General features: G+C 39.6%; 1 protein-coding gene across 1 annotated transcript; it reads right to left on the bottom strand.

Moving 5' to 3' along the window:
* Window positions 1–277: 277 nt before the first annotated feature.
* On the bottom strand, window positions 278–16,874 carry LOC131950426 (glycogenin-1). Its single transcript, XM_059312564.1, has 10 exons — window positions 16,729–16,874; window positions 15,099–15,240; window positions 14,837–15,011; window positions 14,581–14,743; window positions 14,360–14,486; window positions 14,068–14,248; window positions 13,071–13,091; window positions 9,587–10,105; window positions 4,489–4,701; window positions 278–2,524 (listed from the first exon to the last, which is right to left on the bottom strand). The coding sequence occupies exons 1-10, from the start codon at window positions 16,742–16,744 to the stop codon at window positions 2,522–2,524; spliced, it is 1,560 nt and encodes a 519-aa protein (XP_059168547.1). The 5' UTR covers window positions 16,745–16,874; the 3' UTR covers window positions 278–2,521.
* Window positions 16,875–16,978: the final 104 nt, after the last annotated feature.

A 16,978-nucleotide genomic window follows, 5' to 3' on the forward strand; every position in this document is an offset into this window, starting at 1 on the left:
ATTTCTTCAAGAGTCCATTATAAAAGTTGCTCCCCTCCCAACATCGCAAGACCAGTTGTGCTTTGGAATATTTATCTGTGCTTGTCCACCATACACTAAAATGTAACCTCTGCAACTAAGTTCTTAAGGCAGATACCCATCAGTTGGGTGGGTTAAAAGAACAAGTGTCCCTCACTCATCCAAACCACCCTATATCTGCCAACGGTCAATCTAAAACTAGTTCAGTCAGGCTTTGTTGACCTAAATTTAATATAAAAGATTTGCCAAACATCATACATATTTTGAGAAAAAAATTTATTTAGCAATTCATAATGAGCTAGTACTACATTTGTATACACTACAAGAACATGTGGCCAGATACACATGGCCATCATACACACACAACTGCTTAAAATGTCTGCTGATTACACAATTGTACTAGATGCATTACATGTCATTCAGTCAAGTCTGACTTGAGGAAATGCTCAGCATTATGGGTAAGATTGGGCTACACAAAGACCACTATTTACAAAACATGGAGAAACTTCAATGTGTAAACTAATAAAATCAGTAGAAATTTTTCTTCATTGCTTATAATAACAGTTACAAAATAGAATTTGATAGTAATCACAAAATAATTTCTTCAAAAAATAGGTCTAGTTATATTTTGTAAATATTGGTGCTCACTATAGGGCTAAAATGTACAGATGATAAAAAGTGTGTAGTAAGATCAATACAAGGTTATGAATGAATATAATGCTTCAGCCTTTGAGATTTAGAAACTCATGCCCTATATGAGGTGCCAAAACATGGCAGGTTACACTGTTAGGCTACTTCAAGGTGTTATGTCTTGGGATACAAGTATTACTTTTTGTAGCCTATAACATTGCTGTGTAGACAGGCATTTTGCTATAGTGAAGGTAAGTCTAGTTACATTTTATAACAAAATCTTCACCACACAAAATACTTGGATGCTTAAAAAACAATGTCCAGTTAACTAAACCTTAACCCCAATAATTGTCTATCACAGCACTTTCAGTTCATCACATTATATTCACAACCAAAAAAAAAACCCAATGTCAAGGCCTCTGTATACTAATATCTGCTAATAATTGTCAGGAGAGAGGTAACAGTGCAATATTTTCCTACATGGGGCACCACAGTACAAGCAGGCAGATATTTGAGTGCTGATTAAATGGGCTGGTTATTATAGATCTGGTTTAAACAAAATCACACAGACTAGGCAAATCAATGGAGGTGGTGGTCATAGCTACTCACTCCACTGATGGCTGCAGCTAGCTTAAGTACAAAGGCTGCAGTGTTAGTTGTGGATGGTTACTGCAGCAAATACAAGCAGGTTAATACTTGGGGTACATCTTGATACAAATCTGAATACACAACTCATGTCACACATGGAAGGAGAAGGAAAGTGACTAGTAGAAACAGCTGACAAGATAGACTGATGTTAAGACACTACTACAATGTTATTTCCCCTACCCTAGACTCAGATACAGAGAATCTGTCCAAATAGGTACGTCATTGTTCGATACGTCATTGTTCAGTCAAGTACAACTTGCAGTTGACATGCTACATATCCTAGGCACTCTACACTAGTATCCTAGGAAACCACAGAACAAGAATCTTTTTCTTTAGACACCTGTGGTTCACTAATTAGACTGCCAACATAATCATAATAGTGAGTAAACCCCAACAGCTTGCAAAAAGTATGGGAATCTTAAGATTTGACATTTTATGCACAACAAAAATAACATGATAGCAACATAATGAATTGCACTATAAAAGGGGACTTAAGACAATGTATTGATAACACTCATTCATGCCACCAAAATATGTTGACAATTTAAAGCAGACATGCTCATGTTACCAAAACCAAATTCTTCAATCAATGTTACATTGATCCAAATACTCAAGATCTTAACTAGGTATGGCAACAAGTGAGAGAACAACAATCAACATTGGAAATATTTCGATCATTATATATCACCATCAAATATGAGCTTAAGATTAATTCACATTTCTTAAAAATGTATGAGCCTGTTTAGTTTATAACTACATTTAGTTTAGCATTATTTTAACTAGCAGATGTGTTGTCCCATAATACTGTCAGCTAACAGAATACTGCAAAAACTATAATTTTAAAATGAAACACTGTAATTATTAAATATCAAATGAGTGAAAATTAGTCTTTCTCAGCTTTAAATGGTAATGAAATATGAATTTTAAGTTGAATAGAAATACCATCACTAATTTTTTAAAAAAAAAATGCAGTTGATGCAGACAAAAAAATTTCCCTACTTTCACTTTCTGCCAAAACCAGCCAACCATTAGTAAGTCTATAGTAGAATAAATAAGCAATGAAATTCACCCTCAGCCATGCTCACACACACATACAGACAGACAAAAACATCACCCTGAAGGGATCTGTAGATCCAGTTGTACATGGAGCTCCAGGTTTCCACAGCTGATGTCTCATGCCTGTAGATACATTCTTCACATGCATGCATTTAGCACTCACATTATGTTACTGGAAAAGGAGAGAAATAAATATTGGTTAGTGTCAATCAGGAAAAACTACTCACACATTTTTACAAGCATCATCATGGTCTGTGAAATGTTCCCCCCTATAGTTAAAAACTGGCCACCACTAAGATTAGTTCCAGAAGCAGCACTGAAACAACTGGCACAAAGGAAAACCTCAAGCAAAAGCTGTCAAACCAAGCAGGAGACATGGTGTCTCAAAAGGTTACAACACTCTGGTAGATTCACTCCACTCCAGTGCCAGACTATTTTACTCAGCAGAGATCTACATACAATAACTTATCAAACATCTTTAAATGACATCTCATTATCAAGCTAGACATTCACTTTATAAATACTATATACATATTACACTCAGATGTACATTCACTGATGGAAAAGACAAATCACAGAATCAATGCTACAGTGGTACTTGTGATTACAACTTTATAGAGATAAATGGTTCAAACTTTTTCTCTATTGTACAGTCTTAAGGTCAGTGAAGAAATAAAGTTTCTACTGTGAACTGGGGGTAAAATCAGGTTATTTTTTGGGTGGTGGTAGCCTTACACCAAAACGAGCAAACATTTCTTCCCTATTAGTGGCTGGAGAAGTGGGACCTGCAGCTGGTGTGGGGGATGCTGGTCCAGGTGCTGGCTTGGAGGCTGGAGCCACACCAGAGCTAGGAGATGTAGGACTCTTAGGGCCTACACCTACAGCTGGTTTAGCTGCTGGAGCTTTAGGCGATTCAAATCTGGCAGCTAACTGCCCTAAAGCACCAGATTTGGGCCCTGACACTCCTGGGGATGTTGGTGCAGGCTTTTCAAATCTTGCTGCCTGGCTGGCAATTAATGATTTGGGAGGGGCATCTGATGGTGACATGGGCTTTGGAGGTACAGATGGTGGTACTTTGGTTGATGGTGATGTAGGGGAGAAGCCAGGGGCTATAGATGAAGTTTTTGGGGATGGAGAGGAAGGCTGATTAACTTGTTCCTTGAATGAAAAAGGTGTGGGCTTATGTTTAGGGATTTCTGATGGGGCTGGCTTGGGAGCTGGGCTAGGTGGGGCTACAGCTTCAGGCTTGGGAGCTGGGCTAGGTGGGGCCACAGCTTCAGGCTTGGGAGCCGGGCTAGGTGGGGCCACAGCTTCAGGCTTGGGAGCCGGGCTAGGTGGGGCCACAGCTTCAGGCTTGGGAGCTGGGCTAGGTGGGGCCACAGCTTCAGGCTTGGGAGCTGGGCTAGGTGGGGCTACAGCTTCAGGCTTGGGAGCCGGGCTAGGTGGGGCCACAGTTTCAGGTTTGGGAGGTGGGGCTACAGCTTCAGGCTTGGGAGCTGGGCTAGGTGGGGCTACAGCTTCAGGCTTGGGAGCTGGGCTAGGTGGGGCTACAGCTTCAGGCTTGGGAGCTGGGCTAGGTGGGGCTACAGCTTCAGGCTTGGGAGCCGGGCTAGGTGGGGCCACAGCTTCAGGCTTGGGAGCCGGGCTAGGTGGGGCTACAGCTTCAGGCTTGGGAGCCGGGCTAGGTGGGGCTACAGCTTCAGGCTTGGGAGCCGGGCTAGGTGGGGCTATAACTTCTGGCTGGCTTAGCGGGGGACCAGCGGTAAGTTGGGTTATTTCTTGTTTAGGGGATGAAATTAAAGGGCTAGAAAGAGCAGTTTCAATAATTTCACTAGCAAGACTTGAAGCTACTTGAGGAAGACTGACAGTCTCCACGACTGCCTCCTCTGGGCTAGAGGCTTCTAACTGAAATGAAGCTGCAATGACAGCAGGTTCACTAGATGCAGCAGAGTCTTGAGCTAGCACAATTGTAGCCTGGTCCTCAGATGAGGCCAGGGCAGGTGTTGTGACACTACCAGCACTAGCCACAGCATCCCCCTCATCAGCCACAGAATCAACTACAAGACTATCAGCAGACAGGACCACACTGGTCTGGGGCTCTACTGGTGCTGCCCTCACATCCTGGGCAATGCTTACCTTGGGCTCTTCATGAGTCTCTCCAGCCAGTTTTGTGTCTGATGGAGGTTTGGACATTTTCTCATCCAACCTAGCCTTTATGTTGTCAAACCTGTCCACACCCATGTAGTCTGCCTGTCCTTGTTCCCACTGGAGCTTGCGTTCACGATCATCCTTCTTGGCTGAGCCTTCACCTTGTAATGTCATGCTGGCCAAATCACCAACTAATCCTCCCTAAATAGACATGGAAAATTAAGCAGGTCACATGACAAGAGTCATCCAACTAAAATTTAGTACTAGTGGGTTAATACAAATAAAAAAATTACACAACTATTTGATGGATTCCCTAAACCATCCATGCCAATACACAGGTTTTACAAAAGAATAAGGTTTTTTTATGGGAAAATTTCATCTGTGGTTAAATAATCAGACAAGTAATGCAATTTAACATTGTTACACTGTCAGCATGAATGTTTTTAACTTGTTCGCAGCTCATTTCTTAAAAACACTTGTTCTTTTTTAACATATAGAGTTGGGCAAAGATTTCTAGCAGCAAGGTAGTTCAGGGGAGGGGTGTGTGTGTGTGAGGTGGAGTGTAATACAAGAGCAAGTTAGCTTACACATACATCAATTTGACTAGAAAATATAACAAAGTACATAGTAAATATACATCAACATATTTGTTAATTTTTAACACTTTTGATCTAGCAACTCATCAACCTAAATAAAATGTGCAGCTTTAAAAAATATGTTTGAAACCAGATGCAGACAGATTCATGCTATAAAAATCAATGGATCAGATATGTATAGGCTACAACATTAAGTTAAGCTACACAATATTGATCTTACTAACTCAATGGAATGCATCACCAACTAGTTGCTTCAATTGGGTTTTTTTTTCTCAGCTTCTAATGTGTAGCAGTATGTGTATTTCAACTATTTGTGTACAAATTGTTGGGCTAAGTCTGGTTACAAAAGTGATAGCAGATAAAACAGTGAGCAGAAATAGCACAGACCCCCCCCCCCCCCCCCTTTTCAGCAGTATTTACCTGAGCCTTACATTTTCCTCTTACCATCACTTTGGTGTACAGCCAAGTTTATGCAATCATTTTTTTTTTACTCTTGGAATAAGATCTTTCTAGAATTGCAGACAACACAATAGCAGCACAACAAGTAGTCACGTGATTACACAAGGGAAACAACATGCAGTAAACACATTTCATCAAGTCTCTAGGACCAGTGTAAGTCTCAGACTTACCTATAACACTCAGTGAAGTCAAAATTTGAGCCATGATCATGTGTGCTACTATACTTGTGCAGTGGTTCCATTACATACAGAGAGTGAACCATCTCCCCTATAGCACTATTAATTGACCGTAGCTCACCTGCATACATCCAGATGATAAGTGCCCACTCAGACATGTAACAAAGCAAACAGACTAAAGCATGCAAACATCCAGTCACGTGACCTTTAAACTAAATGTGCCTCTAGTGCCCAGCTTGAGTACAACACGAAGAAAAAAGCTTACAAAACTCCCACAGGCTGGCTTGGGACAAAAACATTGGAATCACAGGTTAGGTTTGGGTTTAAACACAACTCAGTGGGGTCAACTATAGAGACTAGATAAGTGGGGTCTACCGTGTCTACAGACTAGATACTGTACTCAGGTCCACTTGTACAAGATGTTCATACACAAATGTTTCCAGACCAACACATGTGATACTGGTTTCATGTCTGTGACGTCATCCTAAGGTCAAACAACCAAGCTGCTTGACACCGGGTCAACCTGGATGTTCTTCCAACAAGTGATTCACGAAATAGGAGATGGGGCCATTGAAATACAAGTCAGCTCAGGCCAAGTGGGTTAGTGGGTTGTTTATATGCAGTGCACGAAGTTTACAGTGGGGCAAGTTGTCAGCAGAGACAAACACTATTAAATGCCAGTCCGTGGCTGCGACACGTTACCAGTAGACCCGAGTGGACGGCATGTACAACATTCCGATAGTAACTAACAGCTACACACTAACCTGTTGCGTCATGGTCTACTGATGGCTGCACGCGGACAACAAGAAAACAATGAAAGGCACGAGGCGGACGGGATAGGTGTGTTGTTGGACATGCAGCCAGATAGCGGGCTAACGAGGTCACAGTACACAACCAGGACAGGAAGTTGTACTTTCACTTTCATCATGGGCCCAACAATCATGACTGGACTATATTAGTCAGGTACCTCGACGCTTCATGGTCCAGTCGGCGTCTACTGGCACATCAGTCGCCTGTCTATGTACTGATCGTTCAAAAGAAACAAAGCTAAATTTAAATCAGGGGTTCCCAACCCCGTGCCCGCGGGCGCTATGGCGCCCGCCGAACGATTCGTATGTGCCCGCCTCTCAATATTCGACAGAGACAGAATTGTATTTCATAAACATTATTGAAAGGTTAAAGGCGATGGAAATCGAAAGTTTGAGGGGGGTGCAAATCAAAAATTTGAGGGGGGGTGCAAATCGAAAATTTGAGGGGGGGGGGGTGCAAATCGAAATTTTGTCCCCGGGTGATGGTTAGGGTCGCTACGCCTCTGGAAGGAGTTTGTCGATTTAAAATAGGTGGTGCCCGCCACCCTACCGATATTTTAGAATGTGCTCTAGAGTAAAAAAAGGTTGGGAACCCCTGATTTAAATCAATAGCCACACAGAGTGGCCAAAGTAGCGGTCTCCCACAACTAAACCATCACTAGACCAATATTCATCTGACAGCTGTTGTGGGTCTCTAATAAATCTATAGTGGTCCATGCAAATCTACACGGCGCTTCAGTCCAACAGAGGCTGTCCGACCGTGACCTCATGCCCCCAGCACATCAAGGTCAACCCTGGAGCACACTAATACCAGCCAACACTTCTTGGCTCTATACAACCAGTCAATCAACTTGTGATAAAGAAATCACATTCAGAGTTTCAACCAAGGGAACAAAACACGCCACACTAACTTCATTTACTAGCCGTGTGTTGTTACAGCAATAGTGACTAGCTCAGTCTGACATTCCAATGACACAACGATACGACTGTGTAAGAAATTACTTTAAAAAACATTAAAGTGGGTAGGGGCTAACAGTGTGTGCCCCACACAACTAGACAATGTAGCATAGTTTTATGCCCCACACAACTAGACAACAATGTAGCATAGTTGTATGCCCCACACAACTAGGTCTACTCACTAATCTTTTCACGCTGACAGCGCCAAAAAATTAACCCCCCCATCCCCCCCAACACACTGGAATGTGGTACGGGGCAGTTAAAAGTGGCGGTAAAAAAAATAACCTACACCAGAGCTAAGCTACCCTTGACCTTTACGCTATCAGACGATTTTATTATGAGTCCCAGGACTTTATTAATGAAAGCTGTTTTATAAATAGAAGACAAGAGTTTGTGGCCAGGAGATGAGGTTTACATAGCCGAGTTGAGAAAATGCTGATGTGACAAAGTGTCAAATGTCACAACAGCGACGCAATCATAGCACCCCCCCCCCCCCCACCCAACCACTTACATGCATATTGTTAGCTGTGTACTGAACAGATTTAATACAAAACAAATATTCCCAGTAACACATTTCATACGAGTGATAGCCAAAGTACTTAGATAAGAGCAACCCCCCTCCCTCCTTTCAAGGCCAGTTACATTAAAGACTATCAAGCTGGCCAATGTAAGCAGTTTCTTCCAGGCGAACCCCCCCCCCCCCCCCCCCCCCCACGAAATGAATGTTATATAATTTATATAGAAAATATATACTTTTAATAGTGTCGTCGTCCCCGTCCCCCCCCCCCCCCCGAAGAAAGTCTACCGCCACCCCCACCCCCCCCCCCCGAAAATTTCAAGTGCCCCCCCCCCCCGAGAAAAAAGTCTGGAAGAAACACTGAATATAAGGTACCCAGTCAGTGATAGTAGCAATTGATGGCAGATAAAAACACTGGCCCAAACATATTGATAATAGTAGCAACTGGTTTCTAAACTATGAAGGAAAATAAAAGTTTGTAAAAAGACAAATTTTTAAACAATTCGTGTTTAATCATGGTACGAGTTTACTTCCATCATGTTTGCAGCTGGTATAACCTAAGTTTAACTGGCTTTGGTAACGACTGATACAAGGGACCATTTAATGCTAGTGAATTGATCCATTGGTTTTTCATTTATAAACAAACAGGAAATTATAATGGCGTTTAAATTACACTGAGATTTGTTTTTCTTTTAAAAATTGTGGTTGTAGGCTTACATTATTAATTATGTATACAAACAAGAAACGGGTTATAAAACTATGTTAAGTAGAAGGGGAAAAAACATGAATAGGCTATTCGAACATGTGCCAAGGCAGTTCTAGATCTCAATCTACTAGTGACAACACACGTCTACCACCACAGTTATAAGGAACGAACGTGGCACGCTAGTCAAGGTGAAGACCGTAACCCCGCCAGGTCATGGTCGTTCCAGTCACAAGTTCACCACTGCCGGCATGCTGTACCAACACAATATTCATTCGCTAACATTCACGTGTTTTAAATGGGGGAGACAAAAGGGCAAGGGGGGGAGGGGTTAAAGGGCAAGTGGGAGAAGAAATAAAGACACGCAGGACAAGGCGGGAAATTTTAAATGTTATACGATACACACGATATCCAACCTGACCTTGTTTGGTATGTGGAACTGTTTAACCCCCCCCCCCCCCCCCCACCCACCGTTACTGGGGAATTAACAACCCAAGTTTATGTCGAATGTTCTCTGTAGCATCACCAGGAAGAGTTAGCCACGACTAAATTTATTTAAGACAACACATGACTAAGTAGAAAGCAAGCTCCGGATACAGATAGGACAAGCACTTGAAACTAGAGTTGTCATTACATTATCCCCACACATCTAAGGCGTGTGTTCGGCCAAAGATATCAAGCTATAGAGGGTAGACTTGGGTCTACATGAAGATTGGCCGTTTCTTTAATACAACTAGTTAGGTTTTCTAGGTTTAATCACTGTATACGACATGAGGAGTCACAAGATCCAATCTCCGTGTGTTACGCAATGTTTCAACCTCCTTTAATTTTAAGCCGGTACCTTCAATGGACAACCATAAAAAAATTACCTTTTGTGTGCCATCTTTGGAATGTCTTATGTCTTCAATACTTCCAGTATCGCCATCACCGCAATTTTCCGTAACCTCACATGTGGGTACAGTGTTAATATCCGTGGAACCATCGTTAACGTTACAGTCTAAACCGGGCTCATCCGCCGGACTTTTTGCTCCAGCTAGTAGCTGTTGGACCAGGCCTGGAGTTAAGGTTTCTGTGGCCGAGTAATATTCGGCTTGGGGCAACTCGGGGTTGATTGCACTCAAAGGCTCCTCGCTATAGTGGGTCTCTAGAGTCTTGTAATCTCTGTATACCACAGGGACGTCCACAACCTGAGAACCGCTCTCCTGAGCGTCAATGTCCGCCTCAAGGCTGGGCGGGACATAGGGGAACAAAACTGTGTACGAGGTGGTGGGGGACCCTCGGGTCTCGCTGTGGCCGTGTTGGCCGGCCTGCTGGCGCTGGTCACGGGGGAAATAGGGCAAGTCTCCATCACACAGCTGGTTGGGTTGGGACGGCTGGGGACGGCTGGTCTGCAAGACATCACAAGCGGGGTTAAGCCGTTCAATCGTTAGTGTTACAACAAGCATGGGGAGATCAGCAATCCAGTCTTATGCCAGTAGTAGCACGGTGCCGTCACCAGGAGGGGGTGGGTCCATAACGCTTGTCCCTCGGCTCCTCTATTGCTAACAGTGGGCCAGTTAAGCTCAGTAATAGCTAGCTCTATGGATGCTCTATTTGCTAACAGTGGGCCAGTTAAGCTCAGTAATAGCTAGCTCTATGGATGCTCTATTTGCTAACAGTGGGCCAGTTAAGCTCAGTAATAGCTAGCTCTATGGATGCTCTATTTGCTAACAGTGGGCCAGTTAAGCTCAGTAATAGCTAGCTCTATGGATGCTCAAGTAATCGACACAAAGAAAGAGCCTAGTCTAGAGCATGACATGCAAATAGGCACACATCTAGTCAAACTAAATACATAGATCTATGTCTGGGTTAAGTGTACCGACACTAACACACATACATCAACATTTTTAGCTCTAGTGAGCAGCATAGCTACACATATCCGGACTACTCAAGGGTATTAACATCACGGTGCCATATGATGGATCAAAACAAACTTCCACACGGCGCCCATAGATAGTCATATATTCAATTCTACACAGTGTCAATAGGTAACTGTATAGAAACCATTCGCAAAGTACAAATATATCTAAACAAGTTAAAACCGTTCAAATTACGACACTTTTCCGTAGGACACTGATGAGGAAAGTAAGTAAAAAAAAAACACTTTCCTACGCCATAAATCTTTCAAGTATTTCCCATGCTGATATATTAAAGCTTTAAAACCGTTAACAAGAATAATTCATAGAATATTTGATAGTAAAGCTATTAGAAGCACCAAAAATAAAACTTAAATATATCTTTACAAAGTAGGCCTATAACGGAAAGACCAATTAAAATAGCTTGCTGCCCAGTTTGATTTAATGACAGTTTTCTCTCTAGTTGTTAGTCCATTTAAAAACCTATTCACAAAAAAAAAAAAACCTATTCTATAGGGTTATTAGCTTTTTTTTAAAACTGTTGTACTGTACCAAGCTGGGAATTGTTAAAATGTAGTGAAGTTAAAAAAATTATATAAATCTAGTACTTCGTGTATTTTCATTCACATCATCCTTAAAGTCTATCCCAACACAACTAAAACTATTGCTTTTAAAACAGTTCAGCTGCTTGAAATATATCAATGGCAATCATCTGCCTCCCCCCCCCCCTTCCCCCCCTACCGGTGTCTATTAACTCTAGACTTGCTAACCAATATTTGCTAACCAATATTCGCAAACACTATACCTGACCAATCACAACATCATGCTTTATTTCCTTTGTTATAGAACATAGTAAACTGTTTAATTTCAATGACTAATATCCAAAGATCCACCCCCAGACTAGAACAATTATCCCCTGTCAGAAACTAGATAAATAGCCAGTCAAGTTTCTGACAATAACTTTAAGGTATATGTTAAGTAGAAATGACTTTTCAAGTAAAGGTTACTATTAATAAGATTGAAATGTGAAATTAAAAATTGGGAACATTTTCATTAACTGGAAATAAAATATTTCTTTTTGAAAGAAAAATGTTTCATCTTTGAATATCTATCCAGATTGAAAAAGATATTTCCTTGTGTTGTCAAATATGCATTTATCTAGAATGTGAAAATAATTAGCTCCATTAGAAAGGGTACAGTTAGTGTTCCAAGAACTGACCAAAAACCCACCCAACCACATAGTCAATTTAAGAAAAGCTGAGAGTTGAGGATAGTTGAAAGATTAGAAAAGAAACTTCAGCCTTACAAGAGCCTAACAGCTTTGTGTAAGTCTAGACACATGATGAAGGAGAAACAATCATGTATTCATCTATGATCAAGTGAATTAGTGAGAGCTATCATTGATCAACAGGCTGCATAGCTAGCTCTATCCATTTTATCTAGTTGTAGCTAGATACTCCATGGATTTCAGCTGCTTCTATTGTAACAGAAGTTTATCAAGCCAAATGTACTTGCAGACATGTGTCTTTAAACAACTAGTTTGTGCCCTTGGTGTCCTTTGTAGACACCAAAGGCCATAAATATAGCAGTTACAAACACCAAATAACACTGACACATCTAATGAGCTGTAAAAACAAAATGACTACACTAAGCTACAACCAAACCAAAACTTTAAAAAGCTACACCAATAAAAGCAGGACCATGTTACAGTTAGCTCCCATAGACTGGGCTCACAGCATCAGTTACCATCCCAGCAGTATTTGAGTGAGGGAGGCTCCTAGTACTAGCTTAATTAACCACTGATAAGCAAATGTGGAGTTTGACATTTACAGTACAGCCGAGGGATAAGCGTTTACCATGGATGAGTCTCACAAGGTTTGCTCTAAATGATGCCAAATTGTAATATTACTTTCATCTTATTTTTTAAAAATCTTTAACAATATCATGTGCAAGAGTATACTATGAAGGCTGTACAGAATACATGATCCCTACCCCAGTTATTGATATATAGAAGACAACTACAATTAGCGAAGCATTATGATGAAGCAATGGTTAGAACACAAATGATGGCAAGTAAACAAGGATTTAAGGGCAAGAAGTAAACATTTCTCATCATCATTAAACATCTTCAGCATGATGAGATATGATACACTCAAACATTTAACATATGGTTTGAGAATTGTTTACTTTTTACATAATGGTGCAACAAAAAAAGTTCAAGCAAATGAAAATAATGAGTATATAGAAAATGAGCATTACATAGTTATCAGTATAAGTGTGAATAGTCTTTGATCTTATGTTACATTGTATCTGTGCAAATATTGATTCAAAGATAATATTAGGTATAATTGGGCATTAAGCTTTATCATGAGATTTGATAAGGTATGGCTGATAAGAAGAAAAACTATTATACCAAGGCTAAAGATACAATAGAAAAAAAAATGACAAAATATCTTACTTGGTGCTGCTGGGGCAATGACTGCATTGATTTAAGAAAACAAAAGTTAAAGCATAAACATAGCCAATTGTATGAGATCAAAAACCTCAGTAAAAGACTGCATGTTTTCTAAAGAGACAGAAAAAAGACGGTATGCTGAAACAGCTGGGCCAATCATTAAGTCTAAAGGGATATCTGGCTCAGCACAACTAATTAAGCTAAGCCAGATTTAAGAAGAGCATAACTAGCTGGATCTTAAATCTTACAACATCTCAAACAATCTCTAAACAAGTCAACTAAGACCAGTATTGTCAAACAAGTGTCTTGTGGCAGTCATACAATGATAAATAGCTTCACAATTATAAACTGACCAACATGAAATTCACTTTTTAGTAATGGATGCAAATAAAATACCCGAAAATATTTGAAATGATGCAGATGTAAAAATATTGTGTATATGGTAGTTAATGATTTAAAAGTTTTTTTCAACAATCAAATTATTCTGTTGTATATAAAATTAACCTGTACAATAATTTAAAGCATTCAAAGATTCTTGTTATTCTAAATATTTTAGATGATACAAATTAATCTCCAAACTGATGCAACTGTTATTTTATAGTTTCTTAAAATTTTCTCATTAAGTACAAATGTAACTGATAGGCCAAGTTTATAAAAAAGCAATAGAAGTTGATTAGTAGTGTTATGATTATTGTATTACCATCAAACTTACCTCTAACTGGTAAAGCATGCAAGCAGAGAAACAATATATCATTAAATTTCTATTTCATTACCCACAGAAGACTGAATATTACTAAAATTATTCCTACAGTAGCAAATGGTAATATTTAACAATTTGAATAATTTAATTCTTTCAATATTGGCTGCATTGAAATTTAATAATTGCTTAAAGTCTAAAATGCAAAACAAATTAAAAACCAAATGGTGTGAACTAATTGGCCATGTAAAAATAAACATAATCTGATTTAATTACCCCACAGCAGATCTACAAGTGACTCACCATTTCTGGGTCCAGTTTTGGCTGAACTGAGGTCATGAAAATGTCCCACCAAAGCTGCAGGAACTCTTGACTGTGGCCTGTGTTGGGCAGCTGTGTCACAGTACGAGTGCTTGTGTTGAATGAATGGTGCCATGGTTTCACTGCCCCAATGAAGTGCACAATTTTAATGTCGCTGTAAAACCTAAAGGAAATTTTGCACTCCATTAAAATCATTCATCATTAACCAATGACATCTACAGGCTTCATTCCAAGTGTTAATTAAAAACTAGTTTTAAAAAGTTAGTGAACTCACTGTTTAAATGCTGGTAAATAGCTGTAGAAGGCCTGTGACACAACATTGTATGTAAAGGGTAAATGTTTTTTTATATCTTCAGTAGCCCATCCTCTAAAATACAAATTTAGCAATCCCTGGTCCCCACCTAGATGTTTGAGAAAAATGTAGGCAAATAAAAATAAAAAGCAGCTGTCATTTGTCATTACGTATAAAAGTGATTGTATTGTAATTAAACTTACCGTCGAAAGAACCTGAAGTAATAGCAAAAGCCAGTAAATTTCTGTAAGTTTCATCAGATGGTACAAAAACAAAAACACCAGAGTTGAAACAGTCCGGCCACCCAGCATCAGGAGCAGCTGACAATTCTTCCCTATCAAACAAGTCATCTACGTTTTGTATAACCTGACAGACAAACCCACAATATAACTTAATATTTTATAACAAATAATTTTTTTTTTACAGTACAGCTTACTTAGAATACTCAATTCCACTCACCAGTGTGTCTGCATCCATAAATACACATTTTTTGTACTGAGTCAGTCTCCAACAGTGGAATTTGGTAAAAGTAACACTAAGGTCAGGTCGACCTAGAAGCTCAAGGTTGCATGTATCGCTACTGTCAAGGACATTGACTGGAACAGTCTGGTCAAAAAAGTTCCTTAATTGCTCTCTGGTAAATAGAAAAACCCAATCATAAATACATACTCTGCAACAGTGCATTAACAATAAACTGCTTATTTTTGAGAAAACAACTTACTTCATTCCTTCAGAAACCCCATCTGTCACCATAACGACCAGCTGTCTGGTGGTACCCACATTGCGCAATGAGCTCCCCAACACAAGACATCCCAATGCATATGTGTCGTTCGTGGCAAGGGTAACAAAAGCCTCATTTTGTTCTATCAAATTAAATTCAACATAATGTTAACGCCTGTCAAGTATCATGCTTCCACAAAAAGAAATAGCACTTAATACTTATAAGTAAGGCTGCCAACTGGAAAACCAGTATATTCTGTTCTTTTTTTTTTTGGAAAGATTTTAGATACCGATGTCCGATAATACTCATCCAGAAATAGGCTTGTTAGATTGTTAGTAGTATTAGTATTGTAATCTCTACTAGTTTTATGGTTAGAAATTAATGTTAGACTTATGTTTTCAATAACGGGAGAATGTTTATACTGGTGTCCGATGATGGAATCTTTAAAAAAGGGGTGTTAGGTTACTGGTAGTTAACTAAATACACACATGGTTGGCTAATGTCAATGCCAACCCTGTCCCTAACCCTAACCCCAATCCTGGTCCTACCATACGCCTAACCCTAAAATTATTCGAGATATTACTAACAACCCACACACACCTTTTTTTAAAGAAGATTCCATTATCCAACACCGGTATCTATAATCATCCTAGGTAACTACCATGAGTAACCTAACACCCCTTTTTAAATTTAAAGATTCTATTATCTGACAGTGGTATAAAAATTCTCCCCTGCTTTGTGATAGCAGTAGAGAATCTAGAATCTAGTTATGAATATGAGGACAGGTGAAGAGTAAATGGTATAAACAATTACAGTCAATGTAATCTTTCAAAGCTAAGTGGCCTAGCTACAAACTACAATGGAAACAAAACAGAGCTTTAGTAAATGTAAATAGTATACCATGTCAATCTTTTAATAGTAAGGAAATGATAACATGTCACAAAAAATGTGATATTCTGGACTTAACCCTCCAATGTTAAATATTAAATATTTAATGAATATTGTAAAATTAAATGTGGGGTTAGGCCTAGGCCCTAGGCTAGATCTAGGCCTACTATTTTTTAATTTACTAGATCTAGATAGGCCCTAACAAAAGTAAGCTAGATCTAGATCTACCCAGATAATTTAGCTAAATCTAGACTAGATCTAGAGGTCTAGCTCTAGAAATCTAGACTTACTTTTAACTTAACTTTATACTTTATTTGGTTGCAGACCCATGCAGCATAGCAACAAAAGTCAAAAACATGCAAAAGTGGAGACTAGGATTAATGTTAGAAACTCCTCGTCTAGACTCTATTTGTCGCTTATTGTAAATGACTATTTTGAGTCTAGAATTTAGAGTCTAGATTCTGGATTAGACGAAGCCGATTGTTTGAGCAGCAGACGTTTTAAGTTACGTATTCTAGTCTACGTGAACATTCGTACAATACCAGCAGACGTGCGAATAAATAAAATGAATCCTCCCGGCTTATGCTAAGCTTGCATGTTTTATGTCTAAAACCTAGCATTAAAATATCACATTGATTAAAATTTATTAGCGAAAAAATACAGTTATTGATACATACGTAGATCTATTGTATAAAATTACTTAACAAAAAAATTAAGAGATATTTAAATTTACTCAACATACCTCTACGTTCTTCCATGGTTTTCCGTTAGGTCACCGTCGAGCCACGAAAGGAAGTGTGAATACGTCCAATGAAACTATGGCTGAAAGTCATGTGGGCGGTGCTCTAAATAAAAAATAACACCGAAGCTCACGAGAATCACAACACGCTTTCCTCGCACGCACACGGCTTCGCTTGCCTACCTGCAGTAAGTCAAAGGAGGGTTTTGTTGTGTCTGGTTCCAAGATGAGTAAACTCACCTCAGTCTTTAGT

This window comes from Physella acuta, unplaced genomic scaffold, assembly GCF_028476545.2.
Source record: "Physella acuta isolate Inbredline_101_S28 unplaced genomic scaffold, ASM2847654v3 ptg000761l, whole genome shotgun sequence".
NCBI classification, from domain to species: Eukaryota; Metazoa; Mollusca; class Gastropoda; family Physidae; genus Physella; species Physella acuta.